Genomic DNA, 18,146 nt, shown 5'->3' with positions numbered 1-18,146 from the left:
CACCAGGGAGGTCCCAAAGACAACTTTTTATTTTCGGAGCAATTTTAGATCCACAGAAAGATTGGGAGGAAAGTAGGGAGACTTGCCAAATCCCCGCTCCGCCCCCATGACCAACCTCCCGCACCAGAGTGGACCACTGGGTGCAGTCCACGCGCCTGCACCCAGAGGCCACCATGTACGTCTGAGTTCACCCTTGGTGGTTTGGATTCTTGGTTGAATTCTGTGGGTTTGGACGAACGTGTAATGAACGACATGTATCCACCATTAGCATCTCGTACAGTGTAGTTTCGTGTGTACTTTTTAAAACCCGCACAATAGCATCTGCAGGTAATGGTAGCTCCTCTCTCAGCCTCACTTTCTTTTTATAAATGAATGTATCTATTATGATTGGAGGCTAATTGCTTTACAGTATTGTGGTGGTTTTTGCCATACATTGACATGAGTCAGCCACGGGTGTACATGTGTCCCCCGTCCCAACCCCCCAACCCCCCATACCCCCCCCCGCCACCTCCCTCCCCATCCCATCCCATCCCTCTGGGTTGTCCCAGTACACTGGCTTTGAGCGCCGTTTCATGCATCGAACTTGGACTGGTGATCTGTTTCACATATGGTAATATGTGTGTTTCAATGCTGTTCTCTCAAATCATCCCATCCTCTCCTTCCCCCGCAGAGTCCAAAAGTCTGTTCTCTATTCCTGTGTCTCTTGCTGTCTTGCATATAAGGTCGTCGTTACCATCTTTGTAAATTCCATATATATACGTTAATACCCTGCATCGGTGTTTTTCCCTCTGACTGATTTCACTCTGTATAATAGGCTGCAGTTTCATCCACCTCATTAGAACTGACTCAGCCTCCCTTTCTGCTGCTGAGCCTCAGTGAAGGGCTGGCCTCTACCCAGCACTTGAGAGGAACGCCCTCTCTGTGTGCTACATCACCCCGACTCCAGAAGGGGGCGCTGTCCCCACCCTGTTTCGCAGTGAGGAGGCCGAGGGACCGAGTGGTAACTACCGGCCCTCCCCGCCTCCTCCGGGGGCCCTTCTGCCCGAGCTGGCCACTCTGCGCCGGTCTCTCCTGCACCCTGAAGTTTGTTTACCTTCTCGGGCAGAGCAAGCCCCCTTCTTGGTGACTGGACAGTGCCCTTTGTTGGGGTGTGGCTGGGCCACACCGGTGGGTGTCTTGTCACCCCAGGATCTTGTTACCCCAACAGCAATGCTTAGAACGCCTGCATTTTCCTCGTTTAGGGGAGACACCAGGAAGATGCCCTGTAGCTAAGGCTGAAGGTCATCTTGACCTTTCTTGGCAAGGGGGTCCTTAAGAGACGACAGTCCCTCTTCCCACCAGCAGAGGGCAATACCAGCATGACTGTCCCTCACTCTCCGCGGGTCCAATTTAGGGTAAAAATGGTATCGTAGTGTAATTTATGTTTCACTTATTACAAATGACGTCAAACATCTTTTTGTATGGTTAATAACTTTTGTAGTTTTATTTTCTCAGAAAGGTGCGTTTATGTCCTTTTTCTATTGGGTTGTTGGTTTTGTTTTGTTTTGTTTTTTAATCCGTTTGTAAGGGCTCTTTGGGTTTCCCAGGTGGCACTAGAGGTAAGGAACTCTACTGCCAATGCAGGAGCCGCAAAAGAGGTGGGTTTGATCCCTGGGTCGGGAAGATCCCCTGGAGCAGGAAATGGCAACCGGCTCCAGGAGTCTTGTCTGGAAAAATTCAGTGGACAGAGGAGCCTGGTGAGTTCCAGTCCTTGAGGCTGCAAAGAGTCAGACACGACTGAGTGACTGAGCACAGCACAGGGGCTCTTTATGTAGAGGTATAGCTATATTAAGAGAATGAGCCTGAGATATGGGTTGAAAATGTTTTTCCTAGCTGTCTTTCGATTTGGTTTATGTTGTGTTTTGCCCTTTATACCATGAAATTAAGTCTGGAGGGGTGTTGATCATGCCCAGAAAGGCTTTCCCTCCTCGTAAAAAATAGTTTCTTTCCATGTTCTCTTAAAGTTCTCAAGGTTTCATGTTTGTGTTTAAAACTTGCCCTTGGAATGTAATTAGAAGGTCTGAGTGAGTCTGGAGGTACTATTTCTGCGCTGATGGCTTCCAGGCAGCTTTTATGAATTGAGGTCCAATCAGGAGACAGAAACCACATGGTGCTTTGACCAGAGAAAGTTCAATACGTTATTAGCGGGGATTGGAATTCCAGGGCGTTGGCAGGTGAGAGGTAAAGAGGACTCTTTAGAACACAGGAAAAGCAGATTATCTGGGAGGGAGTGACTGGGAAAGAGCCCCCAGCTGCCATGCACCAGAAGACAGAGAAGGGGCCAAGGTGCTCACCAATAGAACTTGCTAGAGATCTGCCTACTGCTGTACTGGGAAGACTTCCCACAACCCTTCCTTGATCTTCACCTCCCCGGCACCCTGAGGGAGGTAGCTCTGACAGTCAGCAGGGAGGGGATTATGGGCAGGATCCCAGAGCTCCTTGGAGGCACAAGTGAAGAGGAGCCAGGTCCGGTCAAGTTCAAGGGCAGATGCAGCAAAAGCTCCCCACCCCCAACCTGGGGTGAGGGGCAGGCCCTTTCTGCTGGTGGTGCTTCCTGACTGGTTTCTGCTCCCCTCTTCACCCCAGCTGTACCTTCCTAGCTTTGGGGTCAAATCCTGAGCATCCCGAGGCTGGCTGTTTGGGCTGAAGAGGACCCTTCCCCCAGAATAAGGAGAGGGGTCTATGTGGTTCCTGAAGGGCAGGGGAGGGGCCTGGGCTTTTCCTGTAGGTTACTCACCAAGTGTCAGGACCGCCTTAGGAAGCAAGTCTTAATTTTTTTGTTTCTTTTTAAAATTTTTCTTTCTTCCTTGGCTTCTCTCTGAGGCATGTGGGATCTTAGTTCCCTGATCAGGGATTGAACCCAACACCTCCTGCATTGAAAGTGCAGAGTCCTAACCAGGGAAATCCCTAGCCCCATTTTAGAGATGAGCTACTGAGGCCTCAGAACAGGAAATCCCTCACCAGGGAGCCTGCTGCAGCTGGGAGGTGCTACAAAGGACTCAATCCACATCTTCCCTGGGACAGGCTGTGCCCTGTCCACCACCCCAGGGACCTGGGGAGAGTCTGTCCTTCAGGGCACACGCACAGTGATAGCCCTCTGCCCGCTGTGCCCCCTGCAGGGAAGCTGGCAGGAGGTGGGGGGGCGGGGGAGTGCAAACCTGGCCCGTGTCTGGGCCCCTGGGTCCCATGGCCCCTTTTGTGGAGCCAGTAGTGTTCTGCCTGGCTCTGGAGGGTATGTGCTTGGGGGGAAGAGTTGTGTCTTTATACCACAGTTTGGGGGCAGTGTAGTCCCTTGAGAAAGGGGCACCCTTTCCTGGTTTGTTGAGACGCTGGCCAGGCGGGCAGCTAGGCTGTAGCCCCTCCCTGGTGGGTGGACCCCCCTGCGTCCTCAGGGTTCCCCCAGGAGTGTTTGGAATAAGGAGTGAATTATAGAGATTAGACTTTTGCACCACGTGGAAGGAGATGGGGAAGTAAAAGTCCAGAGGGACCTCGCCAGGCGCTCTGGGGCCCAGTGACACGCCCAGGCCTGCAGGGACACTTCCCCGCTGGTGACTGGCGTGCAGGATCCATCTGGGGCCTGAACGCTCTGGCCTGGGGTCACCACTGGTCAGCGGGGCGGCCCCGGCGGCCACCCTGCTCTGCCCCTCCGCGTGCCCACTCGCAGGCCACGGCTGCCGCTTCCCATCCCAGACCAGGAGGGGTCGTGGGAGGAGGCAAGGCGGGCGAGGGTGGCGGGACCGCGGGCTCCGGGGCGCCTGTGACCTCGCTTGGCCTCCCCACAGATCTTGAACCCGCCGCCGTCCCCTGCCACGGACCCCTCCCTGTACAACGTGGACGTGTTCTACTCTTCCAACATTCCCGCCGCCGCCAGGCCATACAGGTACGGAGCCCCCGCGGTCCCGCGCCTGGCCCACTTTCCCGGGAGAGACAGCGGGGAGGGGTCGGCGCAGCGCGGGGCGCGCTGAGGTCAGAAAGCACCCGGAGCCCTCGGGTGGGAGCCTTGGGGGTCTTGGGAAGCCACCGGGGGTCCCCACCGCGGCTGGCCGGTCCCCGAGGGCTCTGCGCTCAGGCGGTGCTTGAATCCGGCTGGGGACCGCGGCGGGGCCGCCACCCCGCGATGCCTCCCCTGGGAAGGAGCGGGCTTGGCAGGCCCTCGCCGGGGCGATCCTTCCGCCTTCCTCGCGGCGCAGGCCTGCTTCAGGGGACGTCGGGTCCGGCTCCGAGCCAGGCGGGGCGAGCTGAACCTACTGAGCTTCAACCACCCGGTGGTCTCAGCCCGCAGGGCCCACCCCGCCCCGGCGGGCTACCTGATGGAGCACGTGGAGGCTGGGCCCCGCTAGGCTTGACCCCCGCCTCCCGCGTAGAGAGCCGGGGTCTGGGGGCGCTGCGGGTGGCGCCTCGTGGTCCTGGAGCCGCGGACTCTCGGGGAGCGGCGCCGCCCGCCCTCTGGTGGCCGTTTGGGGGACTCCCGGGCCTGGAAGGGGAGCCGGCTGATTCCGGGAGGCACCGCTCTTGACCAGGTGGTCGCGACCCTGGTCAAGAACGTGCAGGGGCTCCCCAGCCTGCCTGCTCCCAGGAGTTCCTCAGCGGCGGGCCCTTTGGAGCCGGCTCCCCCTTCCTGCCCACTGTGAGCCCCACCTTGGGCCCAGGCCGCAGGGCGATGTCTCGGGGGTCATCAGGAGACATCCCTGGGATCAAGACGGGACTGGCTGGTCTCCACTATTTACAGCAGTGATACAAGGGGGTATAGCCGTCGAGCACTTCCTGGTGTCGGGCACTGTTTACAGCACGTTCCGTGCAGAATCTCACTTTAGTCCTCATAAGCCGCTTTTGAAACGGACACCGTTTCATCCTTCCCATTTTGTCAAAGAGAAATGGAAGCTCAGACAGGTTAAGTAAGTTTAGTCCCAGGTGGGCTCTGGGGGCCTCGTTCTCCGTAAGGGTGACATTGGCTCGGGGCTGCAGTCCTTGCCAGGGCCTGGACTTGGCAGCCTGCAAGGGCAGGCGCGCCCACCTTGGAGGTGGCGCTGTGGAGGCTCAGGGGGCCCAGGGGCAGATGGATGCGCCTGTGGGCCACTCTGAATGCAGGCTCCCTTTGCCTGTATCCCCTTCAGGCCCTACATCATCCGCGGCGTGGCGCCCCCGACCACACCCTGCAGCACGGACGTGTGCGACAGCGACTACAGCGCCAGCCGCTGGAAGGCCAGCAAGTACTACCTGGATCTGAACTCGGACTCAGACCCCTACCCGCCTCCGCCCACACCCCACAGCCAGTACCTGTCAGCGGAGGACAGCTGCCCGCCGTCGCCCGCCACGGAGAGAAGCTACTTCCACCTCTTCCCGCCCCCGCCGTCCCCCTGCACGGACTCCTCCTGACCTTGGCCGGGCCACCCCGGCCTCTCTGCGCCCCTGTACATAGTTTTAAATATGAACAAAGAAAAAAATATATTTTATGATTTAAAAAAATATAGTTGGGATTTTAAAAACAGGAGAAATGTGAACAGTGATGGGGTGGGCAGGACAGGGAAAAACTTTGTACAATGGAGAAAATATTTATAAACCTAATTTTTTAAAACATCATTGCCATTCTTTCATGCCCTGTGTGTGGGAGCTGCGTGTCCCCGAGGAGTGAACGGCCCACCCTGGGCAGTTGTTGGAGTCCTGCCCTTATCCTCCTGGGCATCTCACCTTCAGGCTCCCCCAGGGAGGGGTAAGACCTCTGGGAAGAGGCCTGCGGGGGGTCAGCTCTATGGATGCCTGACTCATGCCTGACTTGATGTTTGATTTTATGCTCTGCGATTGCCGTCCTGAAATTCTAGATAATTTTGAAGACTGAGGCCCTGCATTTCATTTGGCATTGGGCTCTGCAGGTTATATACCTGGGCTTTGGGCCATTCCCTGGCTGGTCCCTCCTACCATCTGACCTGTGTGTGCCAGCTCAGGGCTGCTACTGCTCATCAAGACAGCCCCACCCCACCCAGTGGTCCAGTGGTTAGGACTCAGCGCTTTTACTGCCAAGGGCCCCAGTCCAATCCCTGGTTGGGAAACTAAGACCCTGCAAGCTGCATGGTGTGGCCAAAAAAAAAAAAGTGCTGGGGGCCCTGCCATCCATGTTGACCCAGTGGATGGTGCTGCCAAGCCACACTTACCCAGGTAGGGGAGGGAGACCCCAGCCCTCCTCTCCCTGGCCCCCTCCATGCCCATCTCTGCAGACGGGCTAAGGACACCTTACTCACCAAGACAGTCCATACACACTACCTGAGGCCTGCCGTGTGCCCACCCGGGTGGTACTGGAGGAGACATGGGTCAGCCTGGTCCCTGCCCCAGGGGCCCCCAGGCTGCAAGAGTCGTGGTGTGTTGTGAGCAGGCTAGGCTGTCCTAGGGTCCGGTAGGAAGAACCACCTTGGCAGGGTTGGGAGGAAGGAAAAGGCAATACAGCCAGGAAGGGCTTGACCCTCCAGGAGGTGGATGGGAGGTCAGGGGGGAATCGGGGCAGTGCTGGTGCGGCCTCCACTGGAGGGTCAAACCACAAAGAGCTGGAAGAAGACTGCACTCCTGACCCCCAAGGCCTGGAGAGCCGGGTGAGAGCCGACGGAGGGGAGTCTGGTAGGGGGGCCATGAGGGCTCCAACTGTGGGCCCAGGGGTTGGAGCTGGGATGGGCTTGGCTTCTTGGGACAGATTTTTTTTTTCAGTTTTTGGCTCTGCTGGGTCTCTGTTGCTGCGAGGGCCTTTCTCTAGCTGCAGGGAGCGGGGGCTACTCTCCAGCTACGATGCGCAGGCTTCTCATTGCAGTGGCCTCTTGTTTTGGAGCACTGGCTACAGAGCACAGGCTCAGTAATTGTGGCGCATGGGCTTGGTTGCTCCGCAGCATGTGGGATCTTCCCGGACCAGGGATCGAACCCGTGTCTCCAGCATTGGCAGGTGGATTCTTTACCACTGAGCCACCAGGGATGCCCGGGGACAGAATTTGAGGAGACTCCCCTGAGCCCTGATTGCCTGGGAGTCCCCCGAGATCATGGCTCATCAGCCTTGAAGGCGGTAGACACAAGTGGGCTTGCTGGGGACGGGGTGACCGGCCGTTGGTGCAGATGAACCGTGAGAGTGGGCGGCCTGTCCTGAGTGCTGATCAGGAGTGGGGACCACGCTCAAGGCCCCTTTGAAATTTATTTTTACTTACAGGAAATGGCAACCCACTCCAGTATTCCTGCCTGGAGAATCCCGTGGACAAAGGAGCCTGGGGGCTACAGTTCATGGGGTCGCAGAGTCAGGCTTGACTGAAGCGACTTAAGCATGCATGTATTTATTTGACTGTGCTGGGTCTTAGTTGCAGCACGTGGGATCTGTTTAATCATTCCCTGGTCCAGGATTGAACCCAGGCTCCTCACACTGGGAGTGTGGAGTGTTAGCCATTGGACCAGCGGGAGAGTCCCAAGGCTGCTCTGCAGACCACGGGGCTTGGGTCTGCCTCTGCCGGAAAAGCTTCGTCTCTTATCCACACCGTCCAGCTGCCCCCGTCTGTCAAGGAAGGGTGCCGTCGCCTGCCCCTGGGAGTAGAGTAAGGCTTCCGTGAGATTAGCCTCGCCCAGTCGGGGCCTGGCAAGCCGCAGGTCCTTGGTCATGGGAGGGTGACATACTTCCTCAAGGTGGCAGCGCTAAGGACCAGCCGCTCCCGGGCTCAAGTCGGATCTCCTGTCCACAGAGCTGCCTGCGGAGGCTCAGGACTCCTAACACTTGCCCGGTGCCCTAAGGTGCTCCTTAAAGCACCTGTCTCTGTGCAGGCGGGGCTTCCCAGGTGGCGGTAGTGGTAAAGAACCCGCCTGCCAATGCAGGAGACTTAAGAGATGTGTGCCTGACCTCTGGGTCTGGAAGATCCCCTGGAGGAGGGCATGGCAACCCACTCCAGTATTCTTGCCTGGAGAATCTCAGGGATGGGAGCCTGGTGGGCTGCCGTCTATGGGGTCGCAGAGTCGGACATGTCTGAAATGACTTAGCACAGCAATGCAGGCGGCCAGTGGGGGAGCCGAGAGTGGCTGCCTCATGGGGGAGACCCCCCTCTCCTGCCTTCCCTCTCCCTTGGGCAGCTAGGGATCTGGCGGTGGGGGGGGGGGGGTTCGGGGGGGGGGCAGTGGCTGGGCTGTGTGCATTGACAGAAGAGGGAACCACCCTCTGAGGTCCTCCCCTCCCTCTCCTGCAGGCCCCCGGATAGAGCCGTTGCGTGGCCTAGGAGCCCGAGGGTGCCTGCCACTAGACCCGTTCCTGCCGTGCGAGGTCAGCTGGTGGAGTGGGGTCAACCCTCTGGCCTCCTACCATGTGCCAAGTGAATCTGTCAGCCTTCAGCCAGCAGCTGCGGTGTGCAGAGCTCTGCACGCCAGTCCCACGCTGGAGGACCTAGACAGTAGCCAGATGGGACCTTCCCTTAAAGGTGCTCGAAATTAGTAACAGAGGCAGCTTCCTAAGTTGTGGAAAGCACAATTTTGAGATATCCTGGGGCCTATAGGCAGGAAGGCAGGGAGGGCTTCCTGGAGGATATGATATCTAATCTGTGTCTTCAGCGAGGGGATGAAGTTAACTGGCTTATTTCATTTAAACTTCACAACAGCCCAGCGAGGTAAATGGTATCCCCTACTTATCGTTGAGGAAACCAAGGCTTGGGGAAAAAGAAGTAAAGACAGAATTTTTTTCATTCATTTCTTGAACTCTTCCTTTATCCAGCAAATGTTACCAACTGGCTCCTGGGTGCTGCTCAATGTGGCCAGAAGGGCATCCACCTTCCCCTTAAACCCTCTCCCTCCGCCCTGTCACCCACTACTTCCCAAGGCTCTGCCATCCCTTCCGGAGCCCTGTGGGGTCTCCCTCAGGTAGTGGGCTCCCTCCCCACTGACCCCATCAGAGGGGATCCATTTGTTCAGCTCAGCCTGCCTCCAACCCTGGGATGGGTGTGGGAGCTCTTCCCTGCCTGGGGTCCAGTGCTCCCTTGGGTCTACAGCTGCCCTGGGCAGTTGAACAAGAGCCATGTGCCCAGATCTTGGGCATGTCCACACGCTGGGAACCAGGCTGTGGGCAGCGGAGGGGGTTCTGTCCCCGAGAAGCCCGGGTGGTTGCTGAGCTGGGTGGGCCTGGATCCCGCTTGGCCCCTGCAGTGCTCGTCTGGTGCCTCCAGCACTGGGACCCCCTGCTTGGACCGTACCCTCCGGGAATGCAGCTGGGGTCCCACCAAGCAATCCCCATACTGGCTCCTCTCCCAGATTTCCACTTCTGGGCCTCTCCCTCTTCACTCAAAGGCTGTCTTCTCTTTTCTTTCCCGGCAAGCTCAATGGTGACCCTCATTATTAGCAATCCTAGTGGTTCTCCTTCCTACCAAGTCCTTTAATGGGAAGGGAAATACTCAAACCCCGACCCCTCACCCCAACCCAGACTGAATCTTAATGCAGGGAAGAAAAGGAAAAGAGACAAGTTAAATTTCCATCTGAAAGTGGGCCCACCTTCACATCCCGCTAGAGTTCCCTATTTGCCCCCTTTTCTCCAGCCTCAGCATGTCGTAGCCCGACCACCCAGCAACCCCCCAGCACTGGCTCGGGGCCTCCCGGGGCACGTCCCCTGCCAGGGCAGCCTCTTTCCACCCCTCGGATCAGGCCTGAGCCTGGTGACATAACAGAAGGAAAGACAATGTGGATCTTTGTTCTCAGGGCAAGCTCCTTCCATCTCAAGCCTTTTCTTTATCCGGAGCTGGTCTTTTCTGAGTGTATTAAAGTGTCCTTTCTTTTTCTTTCTTTTTCAGTTGCCTTGGGTCTTGGTTGCTGCACACGTGCTCTCTCCAGTTGCAGTGAGTGGGAGCTGCTCTCTCGTTGGCTTCTCACTGCAGTGGCTTCTCTAGCACACGCTCTGTGGCTTCTGTGTGGAGCTCTCAGGGCACGTGGGCTTCGGCAGTTGCAGTTCACAGGCTCAGTACTTGCAGTACACAGGCTCTGTGCTTGCAGTACACAGGCTCAGTACTTGCAGTTCACAGGCTCAGTACTTGCAGTACACAGGCTAAGTACTTGCAGTATACAGGCTCAGTACTTGCAGTACACAGGCTCAGTACTTGCAGTTCACAGGCTCAGTACTTGCGGTACACAGGCTCAGTACTTGCGGTACACAGGCTCAGTACTTGCAGTTCACAGGCTCAGTACTTGTGGTACACAGGCTCAGTACTTGCAGTGCACAGGCTCGGTACTTGCGGTGCACAGGCTCAGTACTTGCGGTGCATAGGCCCAGTTGCTCTGTAGCACGTGGAATCATCCTGGACCAGGGATCAAACCTATGTCTCCTTCACTGGCAGGCGAATTCCTATCCACTGTGCCACCAGGGAAGTCCGAAATGTCCTTTCTTTCATAAAATCACAGTAATAGCAAATAATATTTTTAAAAAATCATTACTTGATAGGATTAAAAGATGGCAGCTCTGTTCCCCAAAGTTAAGGAATCATAGCTAGGTGATGGACACATGTGTGTTCACTATACTTTCCTCTCTACAGTTGAGTATGTGTAAAATTTTTCATATAAGTTTTCTAAAAGTCGAGATGGGTTGAAAATTGAAATATGAAAAATCAAATTACAAAGGGATTAGGGAGAAAAAGGGGAAGATGGTGATCTGAGAAATCTACAAGTTTTATGATGGTGAGGCCAATCCAGAACTTTGAAATCACTGTCCTCCGTGAAGTCTGTCAGTGGCTCCCCATGGTCCTCAGGAGATAGGCTCAACTCAGATGCCTCCTCTTCCAGGAAGTTCTCCCTGACTTCAACTCTTCTAGTTAGGCTAGGAGCTCATCATAAATGGAGACTTTGGGTGCCCACTTATGTTCGGTGAGGGAATGCATTATTTCATTTAATTATAGTGCATATGGCTCTGTGATCCACCTGAGTCTTGGATGGAGGAGTCTGAAGCAGGTACCAGCAAGTCCTTTGATGATGAATGAGTTAAAGCGATTCAGGTATCAGTGGGTGGCTGGGCCAACTCCTCCACAAGAGGGCAGTCCCAGCCCTGATTGCCCCCTCCTGCCCACACACTCAGAGGTGTCCCTCTGAGGCAACAACCCCTGTCAAAAACAACACTGACTTGTGCCAGAAGACAGGAATAGGGACATGCATATGCAAGAAACAGACCAGACTGAATAGGATGAAGGCTTCGTGCTGGATTATTTGGAAAGGAAAGGCAGGAGATAAATAGGCTTAAGACTTCCTCACCAGATAGAAGGTAACACTGGAAGAAGGAGGCGGTCCCAAGAAAGGTCAGGAGGTCTTTAAAATGTTTTTTTAATATTTTTAATTTTTGGCCACCCCGAGCAGCATGTAGGAGGACCTTAGTTCCCTGACCAGGGATTGAACCCATTAACCCTGCATTGGAAGGTGGAGTCTTAACCACTGGACCACCAGGGAACTCTCTAAAAAGAGTTTTTAATGAAATGAACAAGTATTTCCTGAGCATCTATTGAGCTGGTAAAGAATCCTCTTGCAATGTGGGCAACCTGAGTTCGATCCCTGGGTTGGGAAGATCCCCTGGAGAAGAGAACGGCTACCCATTCCAGCATTCTGGCCTGGAGAATTCCATGTACAGTCCATGGGGTTGCAAAGTCAGACATGACTGAGCAACTTTCAGTTCAATTCACTGTGTGCTAAGTACTAGGTACTGGGGTGAAAAGAGAGTGACAGTGTTGGTGACTCATCCATGTCTGACTCTTTGCAACCCCATGGACTGTAGCCAGCAGGCCCCTCTGTCCATGGACTTCTCCTAGCAAGAAAACTGGAGTGGATAGCTATTCCCTTCTCCAGGGGATCTTCTCAACCCAGGGATCAAGCCCACATCTCTGATGTTGCAGGCAGATCATTTACCATCTGAGCCCCCAGGGAAGCCTCTGTGGTATAGCAGCAAAGAAAGGAAAAACTAACCTCATGAAGCTTCTGCTCCAATGGGTCTAGAGACAGAAAGCTGCGTTTTCAGTCCTGCTCAAGAGCATCACATTGTATAGAGCGCTTTTACTGTCCTGGGGTTGCCTGCAGCCGTTCCTGTGCTCCAGGGCAAGCCTCTTTGGTCCAGCACTACTCACAGAGCACAGCCTTGCTGCTCTAAATCCAAACCATCCTTCTAAAGTATGGCCAGCCCTGAATTTGCCCTCTGTTGCTCTGAAGTTTTTCCTTTGCTTATCCTCCAAAGCTGCCGTGAGTCCCTCCCTCCCATTCTTCCCTGCTTCTCCGCCGCCCACCCAGGTTATCTGTGTATAGGTCCCTCTCCCTAACCCTCTGCATATCTTTTGAACTTGTTGCAATCTTTTTTGCAGGATCTTAGTTCCCAGATTAGAGATTGAACCTGTGCCCTCAGTAGTCAAAGTGCAGAATCCTAACCACTGAACTGCCAGGGAATTCCCTGGCTTCAATCTTGAAATGAATTCTTCACTAGCTGTAGGGCTTTGGGCAAGGATCCGAGCCTCTCTGAACAGTAGGATCAGGCAAGTAATATCCATCCTTGGTTGCTGCCACTCTAGAGGCCCAATACCCTCAGGGCATGGACACAGGCGGTGTCACCTTTATCTACAATCACTGGTACTTAACAGATAAGATCTGGAGGTTTAGCTGTTGTTCAGTTGCTGCAGCAAGCCAGGCTTTCCTGTTCTTCACCATCTCCCGGAGCTTTATCAAACTCATGTCCATTGAGTCAGTGATGCAGTCCAACCATTCTCGTCCTCTGTCCTCCCCTTCTTTTCCTGCCCTTAATCTTTCCCAGCATCAGGGTCTTCTCCAATGAGTCGGTTCTTTGCATCGGGTGGCCAAAGTATTGGAGCTTCACCTTCAGCATCAGTCTTTTCCTGGAAACTTAGAGGGGTTAGATTACCCAACTAAGGTTGCTCAGCCAATGTGAGTGTAAATTCCTTCTGGGCCTCAGTTAATTAACCGGTAAAATGGGGATGATGATTCACCAGCAGTGAAGTCTTTCTGAGTTGGCTTCCAGCTGCAGGTTTGCCGAAGGGGGTAGCTAGGGGACCGACGGGCATGTCTGCACCGGAGACCCGGCTCCCCGGGCACTACGTGTGTGTGTTAAGTCTCTTCAGTAGTGCCCGACTCTGCGACCCTATGGATTGTAGCCTACCAGGGCTGACCCAGTTCAAGCTGGGCTCTCTTCTCCCTGCCATTTGGCCCGGGGGTGGGGGTGGGGTGCTCAGAGAGTCTGAGTCAGGGAGGTGGAGGGCCAGCTGGGGCCGAGGCAAAGGGGTGCAGAGGGAAGCACTGGCAAGGCAGACCCGGGGCCAAGCCCTGTCACTTTGCTCAGGCCCGGACTCTGGGAGGTAGCTGGGGGAAGCCCCACAGTAAAAGCCTGCCTCCGCTCCGTGAGCCGGAGTGATCATCCCTGACCAAGCCAGTGCCCCCAGAGACACCTGTAACAGTCTCCCTGCCCGGAGCCCTCGCCAACCCGCACTGAGCCGCGCAGGTCTGTCCTCCGTGTTCCGTGGGTGGAAATGTCACCTTCTCAGAAACACGACCACCACCGCTCTATGGCCTGCTTTGCTTGTGTTGCTCAGGTGGAGTCTGACGTCCGGGACCCTCTGCTCCTGTGTACCCCGGCTTGCGGGGCACAAAGTGCTCACTACCACTACATTTGAAGAAGCAACTTCTGCATAAATTCTTCCGCAAGGCAAAAGGAAGACCACCCCCCAATCCATCCAGTTTTCCTCCCTAGCAGAGGCGGGTGCACATATAGGGGCACCTAGCACAACTTGTCCTCACGTCTCTTGGTACAAACTCCACCTTTGAGACAAGTGACACTAACTGCCAACTTCCCCGCTCCCTCCCCAACTGTATAAAATTTAGCCGTGGAGAATGCGGGCATCGATCCCGCTACCTCTCACATGCTAAGCGAGCGCTCTACCACTTGAGCTAATTCCCCAGCTCCCGGCGAACTTCCGCCACCGAGACACATGGTGGCTCACGTCATCACCGGTTTCCTCCGGGCCCTCGGGCCCGCCTGCCCGCGGGTCTCGCTACCCCATTGGTTCTTGTGCAGCTCCCCACTTGTGCAGACCTACTGCCATGATTGGCTTGGCTCACTTTAGTTTTAAAAAGCATTGGCCATCGGATTGGTGGCCCCAGCCGTCCGTCAAGAGAAGGCCCTGCTGTTGCTATGGCGTAGTTGGGGGGAACCCAGACAAGGTTTCCCTCGGTTTCTGATTTGTTGGCTCCAGACTCCGGGGTCCTAGAGGTTCCGGATCCATCAAGTCCATGGGAAAAGAATGCGCCCCCTCGCCCTTGACGGACGGTGTCCGCGAGCCAATCGGAGTAGGTTCAACGGGGGCCGCAGAGTGATCCAATAGGCGGCAGGGGGCGGGAGAGGAAGGCCAATGAGCGCGGAGCCGGGGGCGGGGGCAGGGCCGTGATTGGCCGCGAGGCGCTCGGAGGGAGGGCGGGGGGAACTCAAGGCCTGCTTGATACGTCCGCCATTTTGGGCGCTTCGCTGATGGTGTCGGTGAGCGCGTTTCCCGCCTGAGCGCAACTAGCGGCGAGTCGCGGGCACCTCCAGGTAATGAGGAGGGGGGGGCGCGGCGGAGCGGGCCGCGGCGCGGGGTGCGCTGGGTGCGCGGCGCGCGGGCGGCGGCGACGGGGCTCCTCCGCCCGGCCTCGGCGGCGCGGGGAGGGAGCGTCCCGGCCCCCTCCCCTCCCCCCCGGAATTCGCCTCTCGGCCGCCGGGGAGGCGCGGCGCCCGGGCTCCCTGGCCCGTCCCTGCCCGCGCCTGTCAGCCGCCCGCTCGCCCGCTGCGGGGCCCCTCGCCGAGTCGGGCCGCGGGCCGGGAGGCGAACTTTGCGCCCGGGTTGACGTCCGCGGCCTGGCGCGGCGGGCGGGCGGCCGGCCGGCCGGCCGGGCGCGCCCCTCACCCGGCCGGGCCCCGCTCCGCGCCGGCCGGCCCGCCCCGAGCGAGCACCGCCCGCTGCCCGCGGGCCCCGGACAAGTTCTCTGGGCGCGGGCCCCGCAGCGTGTCAAGTTGAGGCGGCGGCGGCTCGCCGGAGACTCCCGAAGAGGCCATTGTTGGACTCGGTTCTCCGGGAAACAAGTTCTGTGGGTTTCTGCTCCCTCGCCGCAGAGTCAGCGGGATACGCCGGCGCCCGGCTCGGAGTGTTTAAAACCTCCTTCCGAGTGTTTTTTTTTTTTTTTTTTCCTTAAACTCCAGGGTTGCGACTCCAGCTCAGACCTGGTCGCGAAAGCCTCCCTGGCGAATACGCGCTAGGGTGGGGGGGTGGTCCTCTCGGGCGCAAGTACCTCCCTCTGAAAGAAGCCCTCTCGCCGCTCCCTTGGAGGGGTTTCCTGCGGCCCGGCTTTCTCTGACCACAACTTGGACTCTTGGTTGGAGGTGAACGGCACGAGTCCTTGGATGCACCTGTGTGTCTTGGAGTCTCACCCTCCGAGCTCCGTGTAATCTCTGTACTTAACCCATTTTCTCTGTGGGTCGGATCGAGCTTTTCTGTTTTGCTTTTCTGGGAGCGGCGCTTGGGAGTTGTTTCCTTTTATCGTCACAGCACTTGTGAATGTGGCTGTTTTGTTAACGTGGAGTTGACTGCGATTTTGTCCTCAAGGTCACGTTGTAGGTAGGCAGCAAGTGGGAAAGAGGCTCCGGATTTCCAGCCGCTGGAAAATCCACTGAAGGGATGGTGTTGGAGCTTCCTTTGGTGTCGAGTTAGACGGCGTGGTTTCCAGATCTTGGCTTCACCACTTTCTGGCGCTGTGACCTTGGGCAAGTCCCTCAACCTCTCTGCTTTTTCTGTAATACGGGAATAACATCAGTGGCTGCCACAGCAGTCTGTCGGGAGGAAATGAGTTAATATGTGTACAGCAGCTAGAAACGGTGCCTGGCGTGAGGAATCCGCTTAGTAATTAGTGGCTATTATTAATTTGGATTTGGTTTTTAAATGTTTAGATAGTATTGGGAAGTCCTGGCTTTTCGTGGCTGTCTTTAGAAAGCTCTTGTGTTTTTAAGACTCTTTCCGGCTGAGAACCACCCAGGAGAGGGTGGCTGAGGATTGATTACGTTTACAGACGTTTTCTGGAGTCATTAGTGGTGGTGCCTCAGACTGGCTTGTTGAAGAGATGGTTAAATAAAAGCCCACCAGGAGCTCACGTCAGATTCGGTTCCTCCTGTACTTTTGAATACCGCTTATTGCGTGTGATTGGCCCCCAAATCAGTAGTAACTGGAGAGTTTCTTAGTGTACTCTTGGGTTCTTACTGAGGTTTGAAAGGTTACTGTGTATTGAGATATTCTGCAGTGAAGGTACTTTGGGAAATAACTGTTGTCCTGGGTGGATGCTTTCGAAGTTATTTTGCATTTCAGCTAAGTTTGATCAGAGGGTCTAGAATATCTAACAATGTCATCCACTCATGCATCTACTCGGAGTCTACTGATTCCTGCCCTGTGGTCTTCTCCCTGCTGCTTGAAACCGGGCTTGTCCTTCCCCTGGAATTACCTGCTTGGGACCTGGCTTGCTTTGTTGCCCTGGGAAATGTTACTTTGATAGACTCCGTCTTAAGTAGAGATGAACATCTTGCTGGTGTAACTTACTGAAGAACAGGAAGAAGAAGATTGTTTTAGATTAGAAAACTAGCTTTTGTGTAAAGTATAGCAGAACAAAACTTGCTGGTTTCAATTAACTGCCTGGCGATTTGAGAATCAGACCATAACTGGACAGAAAATGAATAGTGATGAAGTTAAGGCCTGACAGGGTGAGGCTTGCTTAGTCTCTTTGAAATAAATTTTGGCGTTGATGTGGTACAGAGATAATGTGCTTATTACAGACAAGACATCTTCCTTAAAACAGTATTTGTCAGGATTGGTATTTAGTTTGCTTCTTTGATAAACTTGAATCTTGTGGTTTTACATATTGGATATTTGAGAGGCAGCCTGAGTATATATTTGTCTAAAATTTTACAATGCTTTCTTACTGATATAGAATGGTTAAGAATGGTAGTGACAGTGAAGTTCTTGTAACCATCTGCTCAATTAAAACTCAGTTTATTTACGTACAAAGCACAAGAGGCTGTGGTTGGTTCTCGTAAGTCAAGATCCGAGCCCTGGTGTGGCCAAGTAGAGTTGACTGCTTTTTCTTAGGTGAGCTAGATGGAAAGAATAGACCTGATCTCTTGGCTTTTGGAAGTTTTCTTATTTTTTTCCCTTCTTAAAGGAGCCTCAGATGACTGTTTTTTAATTTACTCTAGAGCAGTAGTTCTCAACTTTGGGGGGCGGATTTTGCCCCCAAGAATCATCTGGTGATATCTGGAAAAGTAAATTTTGCTTGTCACATCTGTGGGGTTGGGCAGTGGCTTCTAGAAGGCAGAGGCCAGGGATGCAGCTGGACACCCTGTGATGCACAAGATGGCAGCCTCACGCCTCAGCAGGACGTTAGCCCCCCAGAGGTCAGCGGTGCTGAGGTCGAGAAACCCTGCTCCAGACAGATGCTGAGCTGACCTGCTTTGGGATCATTGGGAATACTTTTCAAGACTGTTCTGTAAATGTGTGATGAGAGTGAGAACGTTTCTAAAAGCTCCCAAGTAATACTCATGTGCAGCTAGGTTCTGGAACCACTAGACCACAGATTTCAGGAGCTGCGTGTGGGTCAAGGGATCCTGTCACCTGTGAGCTTGTCTATACCTCGACCCTCCTGGGACATGACTTAGTAATGGGGAAAGATGGTATACATCATTTTCAGGTCCCTGAAGACTGAGCTTTGAAAAACGTTTTTTAAAGTGAATGTTTTATAAAGTAATTGAGAAACTTTTGTTTTTCTCTTGCTTCATGAGACTCCATCAACATATTGTGCTGAAGCTCTCAGGTGTTCAGGGCTGTTACTGGCTATGCTAAATAACCTTATCCTGCTGTGATTTTTGAGTTTTGTCATTTCTGCCCTCATCCTGTCAGTCAGCTGTCAATTATGTTTTTAGATGCCAGCTTCATTATTATTATTATTTTAATGAAGGCCTGTTTTCAGAGAGTTAGACCTGGATTGGTTTGCCAAATCTGCCCTTCACAAGGCAGGAGAGAGGCAGATTGAATGCTTATCTTTTAACATGGTGACCCTTGCTTGCTACCACAGGGGGC

General features: G+C 54.7%; 2 protein-coding genes and 1 non-coding gene across 7 annotated transcripts in view; 2 read left to right on the top strand and 1 right to left on the bottom strand.

Annotated features, from left to right (window-relative positions):
• The window catches only part of LRP5 (LDL receptor related protein 5), a 121,951-nt gene extending 116,380 nt beyond the window's left edge, over positions 1–5,571 (top strand). The window contains exons 22-23 of the mRNA XM_068978258.1: positions 3,822–3,919; positions 5,154–5,571. Of these exons, the coding sequence (XP_068834359.1) occupies positions 3,822–3,919; positions 5,154–5,415 (360 nt within the window). The 3' untranslated portion in view covers positions 5,416–5,571. The remainder of the gene's footprint in view (positions 1–3,821; positions 3,920–5,153) is intronic.
• Positions 5,572–13,881: 8,310 nt separating this feature from the next.
• On the bottom strand, positions 13,882–13,954 carry TRNAA-AGC (transfer RNA alanine (anticodon AGC)). The gene has a single exon. It is a non-coding gene; the product is annotated as a tRNA-Ala (tRNA).
• A 565-nt stretch (positions 13,955–14,519) lies between these two features.
• The window catches only part of PPP6R3 (protein phosphatase 6 regulatory subunit 3), a 123,060-nt gene continuing 119,433 nt past the window's right edge, over positions 14,520–18,146 (top strand). For all 5 annotated transcript variants that reach the window (XM_068975905.1, XM_068975903.1, XM_068975901.1 and 2 more), the window contains exon 1: positions 14,520–14,584. The gene's annotated coding sequence lies outside the window, so the exon portion shown is untranslated. The remainder of the gene's footprint in view (positions 14,585–18,146) is intronic.

Source organism: Capricornis sumatraensis, chromosome 8 (assembly GCF_032405125.1).
Source record: "Capricornis sumatraensis isolate serow.1 chromosome 8, serow.2, whole genome shotgun sequence".
Classification (NCBI taxonomy): Eukaryota; Metazoa; Chordata; class Mammalia; order Artiodactyla; family Bovidae; genus Capricornis; species Capricornis sumatraensis.
The sequence above is the reverse complement of the archived record's forward strand: the minus strand, read 5'-3'. Positions and strand labels throughout refer to the sequence as shown.